The 15,037-nt window shown below is 39.7% G+C and overlaps 1 protein-coding gene and 1 pseudogene across 1 annotated transcript in view; one reads left to right on the top strand and one right to left on the bottom strand.

The window, feature by feature from the left end:
- Positions 1 to 15,037, bottom strand: part of ALS2CR11 (amyotrophic lateral sclerosis 2 (juvenile) chromosome region, candidate 11) — a 230,230-nt gene that overhangs the window by 116,050 nt on the left and 99,143 nt on the right. Inside the window, 2 exon segments of the mRNA XM_012655124.1 lie at positions 246 to 291; positions 13,275 to 13,351. Coding sequence (XP_012510578.1) covers positions 246 to 291; positions 13,275 to 13,351 — 123 coding nt within the window.
- On the top strand, positions 13,749 to 14,645 carry LOC105819442 (annotated as a pseudogene).

Raw genomic sequence — 15,037 nt, 5'->3', positions numbered from 1 at the left:
GTTTCTCTTCCTCAACACCTTTTGTCCCCTATTTCCAAACATATTTTTAAATATTACTATTTACGCTGAAGCCTCTCTTTCAACAATGTAACTGTGCAGATATTGCCATAATAGAAATAACCATGAAACAATTGAAAACTTCTTGGGTGCTTTTTTCATTAATCTATAAATACTTCCCCATTTACAAATATGTCATCCCTTTATATAATAATGACGATTAGAAGTTCTCTCCCAACTTCCCTTACCTCATTTGGAGTAGTTTCAGCTATCTCCTTTATAAGAGGGGCATCTGTTAAAAATTAATAGGAATATTTTATTTTACATAAAATAATGAACACATTATTTATGTGTATGAACATTAATAAAGTACTATTACAATTTTCTCACCAGAAACAAAGAGCAACTTAAATCAAAGCAGCTATCCAAACATAAACACTACTTAGTAAAAACGGACTGATGAATCTCTGGGAAGATGGGGGAGTGGTAAATAAACAAATGTGGAAATGAAATGAAAACAGGCATAAAGCGGTAAGATTTCAGATCCACAAATATAGGACACAAAAACAGGTATAGACTACATTTTGTAAAAGCTGAGAGGAAATAAAATAAATGCCAGATGGTTAAGTGATAGGCTTGGGATTGCAAAAAGAGGCTAGAATAAAGATGTATGAAATCAGAGAAAATAGAACCATTCAAGACAGGCTGACTGAAACACTTGTAAAATTTTCCTGGGAATACAAGGAATACATATTTAGCAAGTAGAAAAGGAAAACCTAAAAGGGACAGAAAGAAAATAAAGAACTGAGATACAAATAAATGCAATTCTAGTAAAAACAATTTACTACGGTCACAATTAGCATCATGATTCTTTTTTTTCCTTTTAATTGTGGTAAGAACACTTAACATGATATCTACCCTGCTGACAAAATTTTAAGTGTAAAATACAGTGATGTTAACTATAGGCACAATGTTATATAGCAGATCTCTAGAACTTCACCATCTTGTACGACCGAAACTTCATACTTGTTGAAAAGCAATTCCCCATTTGCCCCTCCCCCTAGCCTCAGGCAACCATCATTTTACTCTGTTTCTGTGTGTTTGACTATTTTATATATCTCATATAAGTGGCATCATGCTGTATTTGTCTTTCTGTGACTGGCTTATTTCACTTAGCATAAGGTCCTCAAGGTTCAGCCATGTTGTCACAAGTGGCAGGATCTTCTCCTTTATTAATGCTGAATGATAGTCCATTGTATGTATACAGGCATACCTTGTTTTATTGCACTTAGCTTTATTGCACTTCATAGTGTGTTTTTTTAAAAATTGAAGGTTCGTGTCAACCTTGCATCAAGGAGTCTATATTGGTCCCATTTTTCTAATAGCATGTTGTTCACTTTATGTCTCTGTGTCACATTTTCAAACTTTTTCATTACTATTATATCTGTTTTGGGGATCAGTGATCTTCGATGTTACTATTGTAATTGTTTTGGGGCACCACAAACCATGCCCATGTAAGACAACGAACTTAATCTATAAACGTTGTGCGTGTTCTGACTAGCTGTTTCCCCATCTCTCTCCCTTTCCTTGGCCCCCCTAATTCCCTGAGACACAACAATATTTAAATTAGGCCAATTAATAACCCTTAATGGCCTCTAAATGTTCAAGTGAAAGAAGAGTTCCATGTCTCTCACTTTAAATCAAAAGCTAGAAATGATTAAGTTTTAGTGAGAAAGGCATGTTGAAAGCTGAGATAGGCTGAAAGCTAGGCCTCTTGCACCAAACGGTTAGCTCAGTTGTGAATGCAAAGGAAAAGTTCTTGAAGGAAATTAAAAGTGCTACTCCAGTGAACATGTGAATGATAAGAAAGTGAAACAACCTTATTGCTGATATGAAGAAAGTTTTAGTGGTCTGGATAAAAAATCAAACCAGCCACAATAGTCCCTTAAGCCAAAGCCTAGTCCAGAGAAATTCCCTACCTCTCTTCAATTCTATGAAACCCAATAGAGGCGAGGAAGCTCCAGAAGAAAAGTATAAAGCTAGCAGAAGTTTATTCTTGAGGTTTATGGAAAGAAGCTATTTCTGCAACATAAAATTACAATACAAGGTGAAGCAGCACATGCTAATGTAGAAGCTGCAGCAAGTTATCCAGAAGATCCAGCTAATTGGTGAAAATAACTACACTAAACAACAGATTTTTAATGTAGATGAAACAGCCTTATAATGGAAGAAGATGCCATCTAAGACTTTCATAGCTAGAGAAAAGACAATGCTGAGTTTCAGAGCTTTAAGGATAGGCGGACTCTTTTGTTAGGGGCTAATGCAGCTGGTGACTCTCAGTTGAAGACAATGCTCATTTACCATTCTGAAAATCCTAGGGCCCTTAACATTTACACCAAATCTACTCTGTCTGTGCTTTGTAAATGAAACAACAAAGCCTGGATGACAGAACATCTATTTACAGCATGATTTAATGAATATTTTAAGCCTACTGTTGAGACTTACTGCTCAGAAAAAAAAAGATTCCTTTCAAATATTACTGTTCATACAATGCATCTGGTCACCCAAGAGCTCTGATGGAGATGTACAAAGAGATTAATATTGTTTTCATTCCTGCTAACACAACATCCATTCTACAGCCCATATATTGAGGAGTAATTTCGACTTTCAAGTCCTCTTATTTAAGAACTACATTTCATAAGGCTTTAGCTGCCACAGATAGTGTTCCTCTGATGGATCTTGGTAAAGTAAATTAAAAACCTTGTGGATAGGATTCACCATTCTAGATGCCATTAAGAACATTTGTGATTTGTGGGAGGAGGTCAAAATAGTAACATTAACAGCAGTTTGGAAGAAGTTGATTCCAGCTTTCATGGATGACTTTGAAGTGTGTTCAAGACTTCAATGAAGGAAGTAACTGCAGATGCGGTGGAGATAGCAAGAAAACTATAATTAAAGTGGAACCTGAAGATATGATTGAATTCCTGCTATCTCATGATAAAACTTGAATGGATGAGGAGTTTCTTCTTATGGATGAGCAAAGAAAGTGCTTTCTTGAGATGAAATTCACTCTTGGTGAAAATGCTGTGAACATTGTTGAAATAACAACAAAGGATTTAGAGTATTACATAAACTTAGTCAATAAAGCAGCAGCAGGGTTTGAGAGGACTGACTTCAATTTTGAAAGAAGTTCTACTATGGGTAAAATGCTGTTAAACAGCATCATATACTGCAGAGAAATCTTTTGTGAAAGGAAGAGTCAATCAATGTGGCAAATTTCCAATTTTTTTTGTTGTTTAAGAGATCAAGTCTCACTCCACTGACCAGGCTGGAGTGTAGGGCACGATCATAGCTCAGACTCCCAGGCCCAAGAAATCTTCTTTCCTCAGCCTCCCAAGTAGCTGGGACTATAGGGGCATGCCACCAGGCCTGGCTAATTTTTTAAATTTGTTGTAGAAATGGGTCTTGCTAGGTTACCCAGGCTGGTCTTTAACTCCAGGCCTCAAGTGATCCTTGTGCCTTGACCTCCCAAAGTGCTGGGATTACAGGCCTTCACTGTTATTTTAAGAAATTGCCACAACCACCCCAACCTTCAGCAACCATCAGTCAGCAGCGATCAACATCAAGGCAAGACCTCCCACCAGCAAAAAGATTATTGACTCACTGAGATGTTCAGAGGATTGTTCATTTTTCTTAGCAATAAAGTATTTTTTAAATTAAGATATATACACAGGGGTTTTTTACAGAATGCTATTGCTCATTAATATATATATTAATATACTATAGTATAATATAAACATAACTTTTAAATGCTAGGAAACCAAAACATTTGTATGACTTGCTTAATTGTGATATTTGCTTTATTGTGGTGATCTGGAATTGAACCCATAATGTCTCTGAGGTATGCATATACCATGTTTTCTTTATCCATTCATCTGTGGTAGGACATTTAGGTTGTTTCTACATATTGGCTATAGTTAATAGCATGGCAATGAACATGGGAGTGCAAATATTGCTCTGAGGTGAATTCAATTCTTTTGGACAGACACCCAGTAGTGAGATTGCAGGATCACATGGTGTATCTATTTGTCATTTTTTAGTAACCTCCACACTGTTTTCAAAAGTGGTTGCACCATTTTGCATTCCCACTAACAGTGCAAAAGGGTTCTAATTTCTTTCCATCCTTACCAACACTTGTTTTTTTGATTTTTTGGTAATAATCATCCTAACAGGTTGAAATGATATCTCATTATGGTTTTGATTTGCATTTCTCTGATGTTTAGTGATATTGAGCATCTCTTCATATATCTGTTGGCCATTTGTATATATTGTTTGGATAAATGTGTATTCTAGAGCTTAGTCTATTTTTAATTGGGTTAATTTTTGTTTTTGCCATTGCAAAATATATATTTTGGATATTAACCCCTTATTAGATACAGAGTTTGCAAATATTTTCTCCCATTCTGTAGGTTGTCTCTTCACACTATTGTTTCCTTACTGCGCAGAAGCTTTTTAGTTTGAGATAGTCCCACTTACCTGTTTTGCTTTTGTTGCCTATGCTTTTGGTGTCTTAGCCAAGAAATTAGATAGGATCAAGATGGCTAACTAGACACAGGTAGCATGTGCCTCCTTCACAGACAGGAATCAGAATAGTAAACAGATTCTAACATTTTGAACAGATCATCTAGGAAAGATTGCTAGAATTTACCAGGGAAGTGATGGGAAGCACCAAAAGTGGGTAAGGAGAGGGCTGCAGCCAACTTCCCCTGCTGGGGCCTGGCTAAGAGCTGGGAGAAGCTCCTGATTCTGGGGAAACAGTAAGAGAGAAGCCCCTGGGGCTCTGTTCTCCAAGGCAAGCTTTTACAATCTTGCCCTCAAGAGAACTGCCCAACCCATGCAGATCTCAGACCCAACATAGGGAGCTGCTTGTAGACGGCTCAGAGATGTTGCTCCAGAAAGGGAACCCAAGCAGACTCCCACAGGAATCTGAGCCTAGAGCAGCTTGAGCTGGACACCATTCTCAAAGCCTACATACCAGGGAACTGCAGGTGCATCTGCAGTCACTGAATAGCTCCAAGAAGGGATAGAGGCACCCAGACACTCCCACGCACTCCTGGGAAGGTCCCTACCACCCTGCTGTGGGCTGCTGTTGGGACTGAGACATGAGCAGACAGCATTTTCCACAGTTTTTTAGCCATGCAGCTTGCCTGGGTGGGGCCCCAGCCTTTCTGAATACAGATCCAAAGCACCATTTTGGGAATTTGATACTGGGTTGCACCATGCCCTCAGGCTAAATTTGAAGTAATGAGGCTACAGCCCCTGCCTGGCTGGAGATGATTAGGGAGACCAGGCTTTCCAGCACTCATATGGGATGGTGCCTACCATCCTGCAGCCAGCTACTATGGGACCAAGTCTAAAGTGAACCGTACTCCCCTGTTTCTTGCTAGTGCAGCCTGCCTAAGAAGAGCCCCACCCTCTCTGGTCAAAAGCCTAAGGTACCATTTTGGAAGTTTAAAGGTGGCAGCACCCAACCCTTGGGCTGCTGCAGCCCCGCCCAGCTTAGGAGGGACAGGGGAGCCCAAGCTCTCCTATACACATCTAGGACAAATCCCACTATGCCGCTATGGGCTCCTGTCAGACTGAGACATGAGCAGACAGTACTTCCCACAGATTCTTGCTCATGCTGCTTGCCTGAAGGGGCCCTCCTGTCTTTGATTACAAGCCCATAGCCAGCACCATGTCCTGTCCTCAGGCCAAGTTCAAAGTGATGTGGCTGCAGCTGCCACTCCCATGGCAAGGGAGGCGGAGACAAAGCTCTCCTAAGCACACTTAGGACAATACTCACAACGTTTTTACAAGCAGCTGTGGGACTGGGGACTAGCCCACCCAATCCATTGTAGCTACCAGTAACACCAACACAGACCACTTGTGTCCTGGTGGGTGGCTCCACCACTGCTACTGCCACCTTCCACATCATACTAGCTGCTCAGGGACCTGAGAAGCCATTCATACACCTAGCTCTCTGCTCCAACTACTACCTTCTGAGAAAACCACCTGAAGGCCCAAGAATTGGCTCCCCAGGACACACTAATACCACTGCTAGAGTAAGCTGCTCTGGGGCCTAAAATTAGGCATACTCAGCTCACTACTTCCACCGCCGGGCCCCAAAGACTGGCTTGGCTGGTGTTCAAGTCCCCACCAAAACTTCATCAGAGCTTCAACTAATTATTATTATTATTATTATTTCCAATAAGGAAATAACAGATACCGCTGAGCCTGTGTACTGCCTAAGAAATCATACAAAACTTACACTACCACAGGCAGCCAAAATCAAAGCCAAAGTGTTCTACTCAACCAACAAAATACATACATCTTCAAGAAAAAAAATTCTCCCTTTCAAAAGCAATTTCAAAAATTTGGAGCAAGCGAGTGCTACATCTAATGTACAGATATCAATGGAGGGATACAGGAAACATGAAAAAGCAAGGAAATATGACACCACCAAAGGACCACAACAATTGTCCAGCAGTGGATCCCAATCAAAATTCCTTGTAATGCCAGAAAAAGAATTACAAACATTAATTCACCATCAAATTGGTATTAACTAATCAACACATAAATGCGCATATCAGAACAACATCTATTGGATGCTGGGGAAGGGGGAGGGCGGTGGGAGGAGGGGGGAAGAGGGAGGAGGGGAGGGGTATTTGTATACACAAGGAGGGCAATGCGCACTACCCGAAGGATGGACATAATTGAAACACGGACTTGGGTGGTGGGGGGAACCAAGGGCAACACACGTAACCTAAACATATGTACACCCATAATTTGCTGAAATAAAAAAAAAAAAAAAAAGAAGCTCAATGAGATGCAAGAGAAATCTGAAAATCAATACAAAGAAAAAAATCAATTAGAAATGAGAAAATCAATGAGAAATTTGCCAAGGAGATAGTTATCATAAAAAAAAGAAAAAACAAACAAATTCTGGAGCTGAAAAATTCATTGAAGGAAATACAGAACACATTTGAAAGCTCAAGAATAGACTAGACTAAGCAGAAGAAAGAATCTCGGAACTTCAACACAGGTCTTTTTAAATAAGTCAGTCAGACAAAAATAAGAAAAAAAGAATAAAAAATCATGAGCAAAGCTTTTGAGACATCTGGGACTACATAAAGTGACTGAACTTATGAATTATCAGTATTCCCGAGGGGGAAGAGAGATCAAAAAGTTTAGAAAACCCATTTGAGAAAATAATTGATGAAAACTTCCAAGGAATAGCAAGAGAGTTAGATACTCAGACACAGGAGGCCTAACAATCCCCAGGCAAATAAATTACAAAAAAGACTTCACCATTCCATATTATAATCAAAATGACCAAAGCTGAAGTTAAAGAAAGAATTTTAAAATTAGCAAGAGAAATCAATGAAGAAAACTCCATCAGACTAACAGTAGACTTCTCAGTAGAAACCTTACAAGCCAGAAGAGAATGGGATAGCATTTTCAAAGTGCTGAAAGAATAAAACTTCCAGCCAAGAATTTTATATCCTGCCAGAATAAGCTTCATAAATTTAGGAGAAATAAAGTCTTTCCCAGACAAACACTGTGAGAATTCGTCACCACTAGACTAACCCTATAGGAAATACTCAAAAGAATCTTAAACAGAGAAATGAAAGGTAAACATTCACCATCATGAAAACACATGAAAATATAAAACTCACAGGTCTTATAAAACAATCACACAATGGAGGATGAGAAAGGAATTATGTGGCAACATGACAGATGTTCAGCAAACCACAAAGACAAAAAGACACAGAAAAAGAAAGAAACAAAGAAATTATAAAACAACTAACAATATGACAAGAACAAAGCCTCACATATCAATATTAACCCTGAACATAATGGATTAAATGCTCCATTGAAAAGACATAGATTGGATTAAAAAAAAGAGACCAATAGCTCTACAGTTCACGATGTTTAACAAAAACAGATCATAGTTAAGATTTAACGTTTTTCTTGTCCTTAAAAGTGTAAAGGAGCATTAAAATTTTTTAAATCAAAACTCATAAAAGGATCTAAGTCTTTTCTTTGGAAGTGTTACAAAAGAAATACCATATATCAGCAGTCCCCAACCTTTTTGGCACCAATGACAGGTTTCATGGAAGACAATTTTTCCACTGACTGTGGGAGAGGAGGAGTACGGGTGGATGGTTAAGGGATGATTAAAGTGCATTGCATTTATTGTGCACTTTATTTCTACTATTATTACATTTTTTTATTTCAGCATATTATGGGGGTACAGATGTTTAGGTTACATATGTTGCCCTTCCCCCCTCCCCCCTCCAAGTCCGAGCTTCAAGCATGCCCATACCCCGGATGGTGAGCGTCGCACTCTTTGTGTATACTCGTCCCCTCCTCCCCTCTGCCCGACAACCAATAAATGTTATTCTTATATGTGCACTTATGTGTTGATCAGTTAATACCAATTTGATGGTGAGTACATGTGGTGTTTGTTTTTCCATTCTTGGGATACTTCACTTAGTAGAATGTGTTCCAGCTCTTTCCAGAATACTACATTATTACATATTAATATCTAATGAAATAATTATACAACTCACCATAATGCAGAATCAGTATGAGCCCTGAGCTTGTTTTCCTGCAACTAGACAGTCCCATCAAGGAGTGATAGGAGACAGTGACACCCAAAGCGTGTTGCTTATGTCCAGTCTACTCCATAATCCCGTTTTCGTTGTTGTCACTGCAGAAAACCCTGCTTCACAAAGATAGGATGTTGGAAATGGAAGCAGGCTTTTTAGTGCTTTTGTGGCAATCTCAGGATATTCCACCTTGACTTTAATCTAGAACATATGGATATTTGAAGTTGTCTAAAACATACTTTTAAGGCCACCATCATTTGCGATCTCAAGCAGCTGATCCTCTTCTAGCACAGACAAAGTCGATTCACCTGCCTTATTCACAAATGGGTCGCAGATCCATTCCTTCCCAGTTTGAGGGGTTTTCATGGTTGGGAAGTAACGGTCAAACTCCTTTGAAAGCTGAGATAGGTGATCATGCACCAGCTGGGAGAAAGGAGGCCCTGGCTCAGTCTCTCTCAAAATCTCTGCTAATGTTTGAAACCTGTCAAAAATCCCAGTGTTCACTCGTCGCCCCCATAATTCCAGTTTGGCTTTGAATGCAGCCACTTTATCTGCTGACTTGAACACAGTGGTTGTTCTCCCCTGAAGTGACAGATTGAATTTGTTGAGCAGGTTGAATATGTCACACAAGTAAGCAAGTTTTGTGTTGCTGAAATGTGCTGTCAGTGGTGACTGTTTTTCTAAAACAAATCCCTGGAGCAACTAGCCTAACTCAAAAACTCTGGCCAGTGATCTACCTTTAGAAAGCCATCTCACTTCCATGTATAAGAGAAGACACTCGGCGTCCATCTCCTCACAGAGCTGCGTGAACAGATGTGAGTTAATGGCACGTACTTTAATGTGGCTGATAATTTTAATTGCATCCTGAAAAACGCTGTTTAGTTCAGGTGACATATTTCGGCTAGCCAGCATTTCTCTATGCACGACACAGAGCAGAGACTCACATTCAGAAGTGACCTCCTTGATTCGAATAGTGAAACCAGAAAGCCATCTAGTTACGGCAGCTGCTCTATCTGTGCAAATACCAACACAAAATGACCAATGCAGTTTCCTGATATGTAATCATTCAAAGACTTGAACAGTTCTGCAGCTGTGGTGTTGGTTGGCAACAAAAGTGCACATCACATATCCTCGTGCACATCCTCCTGAAAAATATATTGCACAAAAACAAGCATTGTTGCCTTGTTGTCAACATCAGTAGACTTGCTAACCTGGAGTGCATATCATGGTGACTCATTAATCCTCTCTAACAATTGTGCCTCAATATCCTCTGCTATTTCATCAATTCATCTAGTTATGGTGCTAGCTGAAAGAGGAACACGTGCCACCACCTTTGGAACTGCAGCCTCTCCTAAAAGCTCACAGCAAATGTCCTTAGCAGCAGGCAGGATCAACTCTTCATCAGTGGTAAAGGGCTTCTTAGATTTTGCAATGCAGTTAGCCACTAAGAATGATGCTATCCGTGCAGACACATTTAATGAAGTGGTGGCTTTCAATAATTGCTTCTGTTCTTTGTGTTCATGGTTTTTTCTTTTGAAAAACTCCAAAGGCTTTTGTCTTTTAATGCAGGGTGCCTGGTCTCCATGTGGTGAAGCAATTTTGAAGGTTTCATGGATAGCTGGTTGCCACATGTTATACAAAGTGGGCTTGCAGAATGTGAATCACCTGTTGCAATGAACCCGTAATTTAAGTAGGACTCTTGGTGTTTTCTTTTAAATGCAGCTTTCATTTTGTTGGCAGTCTTAGAGTCTTTTTCTGTCTTATCATTGGGTCTTTCCCCCTTTTCAAAGAAGCTCTTCAGTGACATTTGTTTTTTACTCATTGTTGCTAGGGTTAGCTTGTGGCCTTACCAAAACTGTGACTGAGACAAGTGTGCAGTGCGGGAAAGAGACACGACAGAAGTGGTAAATAAAATAATGGGCAGGGCACACGTGGACTAAAATAAGTGTCAGATTCTGACTTAAACCCTGCCACCAGATGCAGCTGTACAACTGAAGTACATCAACTCACTTGCCACTATAAAGCCTGCCACCAGATGGAGCTTAATTGTCACTTGCCACTCACTGATAAGGTTTTGATATAGATCTGCAAGCAATTGATTTATTATGGTCTCTGTGCTATGGTCTCTCTGCTAATGATAATCTGTATTTGCAGCTGCTCCCCAGCGCTAGCATCACCACCTGAGCTCCACCCCAGATCATCAGGCATTAGACTCTCATAAGGAGCATGGCCCTAGATTCCTTGCGCGCGCAGTTTACAGTAGGGTTCGAGCTCCTATGAGAATCTAATGAGGTCGCTGATCTGACAGGAGGTGGAGCTCAGGCTGTGATGTGAACAACGAGGAGTGGCTGTAAATACAGATGAATCTTAGCTCATTCTCCCACTGCTCACTTCCTGCTGTGTGGCCCACTTCCACCAGCTGCGGACAGACCGGTACTGGTCCGGGGCCCAGGGGTGAGGCACTGCAGCCGTACACTATACCAAAACTATAGTGAAATGCATAGTTATTCCCCAATAAAAATGAAATCCACTTAAAGCAAATTACTAATTTTCTTTTTGTGATATAGCCATGTTTATTTTAATTATCTTAATAAACAGACAAAAATAAAATTAGTTTCTTACCTAATGTTTCAATATTTTTTTTAATTTTTTTTGGAAAGATTAAAGTTTTATTGTTTCACATTTTTTGCTGTGGAGAAGTTCCTCCAAACAACAAACCGTTTGGACATAAAAATCAATGACACAAAGTAACACCCTGGTTAAGGCACTAAATGCCTCAAGCCATTATCAGCTACTGTTACTGAATAGCCTGATCAGATGGAAAAGATCTCCACTCAAAAAGCTGTCAATTTAAAGTCTTCAAGACCAATGAGAAATACTTGAGTAATTCTAGCTTATAATAAAATTGTATGGTAATCATACCATTATAAGGCCATAAAATAGTGGCGTAAGTTTGCTTACAAGTAGTGCAAAATCCCCAGTATTGCGGGGAGGTTATTTAGATTAGATGAACAGTTATTATACTTAACACATTCATTTGAATTTCTGAAGCCTTCTACTCTGTTTTCTATATTCAGAAATAATTTTTTTGGCTTTACAAACTACATTTTGCACAAACTACATAAAGCTTTGAAAAAGGCATTTCTTCTGCCTAGTGCTGTTAGTAAAAGGCAATTTCCACGTTTAATTTTTTTAAATAAAGACCCTACCAAAGAGCTAAACCTAAGGTAAGAAGTAAATAACCTTTCCAAAATACATCACTGCATGAGGCGGTTTACAAGATAATGCAGATAATCAGGACTAGTTCCTAAACATGTTGGCTTATTAAGACATCAATGGATTAAAAAAATTACGTAAAATCACACTGCTAACAACAAAGAACACACACCCAACTGAACACAGCCCATTGGTTTTTGTAGCCAAAAGCAATGAGCTACTGCCTCTTACATGGTCAATACCTAATCACTAGCACTCACTTTTGGGATTAATATTTTTCTTGTGGGGTTAACATTGTTCTTGTAGGGAAACACACCTCTCTGCCTAGAGCTGTCTCAGGAATTCACCGCTTCTCAATTCTGTGGGTGCAAGATTCTACAGTGACTCAAACAATAGACTGTGTGACCAACTGAAGTTAGTGCTAAAACTGTTGCTTTTCTTTGGTGGACTTGAAAATATGGTCACTGAAAACAGAGCCCTGTGCTTAAAGATAATTTTGTTTTGGTTAAGTGTTACATGAGCATAATACTGACTGGTGGATTAACACAATTGGGGGTGTGTGTCAATTTATTTAAGCTTGAGATCTTACATACACTGATCGGGTTTTGGACAGAGATTGAATTTTTACTGTTGAAAAGGAATCGGTAAGTATTCTTAGGAGGCTCAGATGAGATGGAATGCCTCTTGGCAGAGCTGTCATTCCAGGGGCAAATATAATACACCTCCCGTGTCCTGGCTTCTCAGTGCCACTTTCGGCACACCTAAGTGATAGTGCTTGCAAAGTCCATTTACTGTGGGCGAAGACACTTGGAGGGAAATCTGAGAGCTGGAGGAGCCTTAAAGGTTAAGTAGGCTGAAGAATGGGGGCTGAACAGCACACGCATGAGAAGGGCTGGGGACCTGCGGGGGAGGAGGGCGGGTTCTCTGTGGCCCTTCAAATGCCTAGCAAGGGCAGTGCTGACACCTACTATGTGCCAGCCCTAACACAGGCTCTGGTGCATGGTCAGAGTTCCATCCCACTCTGCCCAGCAAGTAAATGAGGATCCTTCTATTTTCTCCTTGGGCTTCCATGGAACTGTTTTCTCCAGGGCAGTCTCCTCCTCTCTCCCACCCGCAGTGCTGGAAAAGCTAGGCTGGACCTCCCGCAACCTAGGGTACATCAGGCCCAGAGGAAACCGAGCTCAGGTGTCAGGGCCGGCTCCAGCTAACTGCCATCGGGGCCTCAGCTAAGCTGGTTGCGCGACTCGGGCTAGCAAGCCAGGAAAAGCTCAGGTGTCCTGGCTCCTGGTCCTCTATCCAGAGCCATTGAGAGTCGTGGGCAGCCGTAAGAGTACCTGGCTTCCCCGCGGATGCTTACCTGATCTCAGAACCGGCCTCCCGCCCCCAACGTTCTGGGACATCCTGGATTCTGTTTCAATATTTTTAAGCTTCTCTTCAGATTTATTATAATTTGAGCTTTCAAGTACCTCATTCACATTAGTTTCCTAGAAGCAAAAAAAAGGGAAAATATATTGCAGAAAATGTTTAAAGATTGCCAACATTTTTCTCTGCCATCATAACTTCTTTAAATACATACACTTTTCCTCCCCAAGTTGGCGGAAGACAAGAAAGAGATGGGTTTGTTGAGAAAAACAATCCAAAAAGCCCTATTTTAAGGAGCAGTATACCCTAGCTAGGAGTTGATGTTCCAGGGAAAGGATATCCAAGAATGGATAGAGTATTTGAATGATGAATATGTGAGAGATAAATTACATATATTGTAATTTCAGGGGGTATGATAGGATACTTCTAGGAAACAGATTACTTTTTAATTGAAATACATTATGGGAGTGAAACGGAGTGGAGGGTGGGGATGTGGAGGCAGTGGCAGTGGTGCTGACAATGAGCTGTCCTGGAGGCTTTTTTGGTCCAATTCATGAAATTGATACTGGCCTTAATGATGGAGAAACCAGGAAAATGGCAGAAATGAAAACTGAAGATGGCAAAGTAGAAAAACACTATCTCTTCTATGATGGAGAATCTGTTTCAGGGAAGGTAAAACTAACCTTTAAGCAACTGGAAAGAGGCTAGAGCACCAAGGAATTAGAATAGAATTTGTAGGTCAAATTGAACTTTTCAATGACAAGAGTAATACTCATGAATTTGTAAACCTAGTGAAAGAACTAGCCCTACCTGGAGAACTGACTCAGAGCAGAAGTTATGATTTTGAATTTATGCAAGTTGCAAAGCCATATGAATCTTACATAGGTGCCAATGCCCACTTGAGATATTTAAAGTGACAATAGTAAGAAGACTGACAGACTTGGTAAAAGAATATGATCTTATTGTTCACCAGCTTGCCACCTATCCTGATGTTAACAACTCTATTAAGATGGAAGTGGGCATTGAAGACTGTCTACATAAAGAATTTGAATATAATAAATCAAAGTATCATTTAAAGGATGTGATTGTTGGAAAAATTTACTTCTTATTAGTAAGAATAAAAATATAACATATGGGGAGTTACAACTGATCAAAAAAGAGATCACAGGAATTAGACCCAGTACCACAACAGAAACAGAAACAATCGCCAAATATGAAATAACGGATGGTGCACCAGTAAAAGGTGAATCAATTCCGATAAGACTATTTTTAGCAGGATATGATCCAACTCCAACAATGAGAGATGTGAACAAAAAATTTTCAGTGAGGAAACTTTTTGAATTTAGTGCTTGTTGATGAGGAAGACAGAAGATACTTCAAGCAGTAGGAGATCATTCTATGGAGAAAAGCTCCTGAAAACTTGAGGAAACGGAGAACAAACTTTTAGCAGCAATTTCAATCTCCAGAATCACAGGCATCTGCTGAACAGCCTGAAATGTGAACTGAATAGGGAAAAAAAAACTCCTATAACCATTGAGATTAAGTTCAGCAGGTTAAAGATGGTTGTAGCACATAGGGGGAAAAAGGCCAAAACTCCATATATATTAGTCTTCCTTTATATTATACACAGTGCTGCATTTTATGATATAACAAAATGTTCTGCAAGTATATACATTTAAAAAGTGCTTTCTTTGAAACACTGGAACTTTCTTAAGCTGCCTTTTTTTTTTTTTTACTGCACACTTTGATTTGATGATAAGCACTCAGATATGCATCAACATAAATATTAAAGATTTTCACGTGAGTAG

Source organism: Propithecus coquereli, unplaced genomic scaffold, assembly GCF_000956105.1.
Source record: "Propithecus coquereli isolate 6110/MARCELLA unplaced genomic scaffold, Pcoq_1.0 Scaffold113, whole genome shotgun sequence".
Classification (NCBI taxonomy): domain Eukaryota; kingdom Metazoa; phylum Chordata; class Mammalia; order Primates; family Indriidae; genus Propithecus; species Propithecus coquereli.
This window is presented reverse-complemented; position numbering and strand designations above follow the sequence as displayed.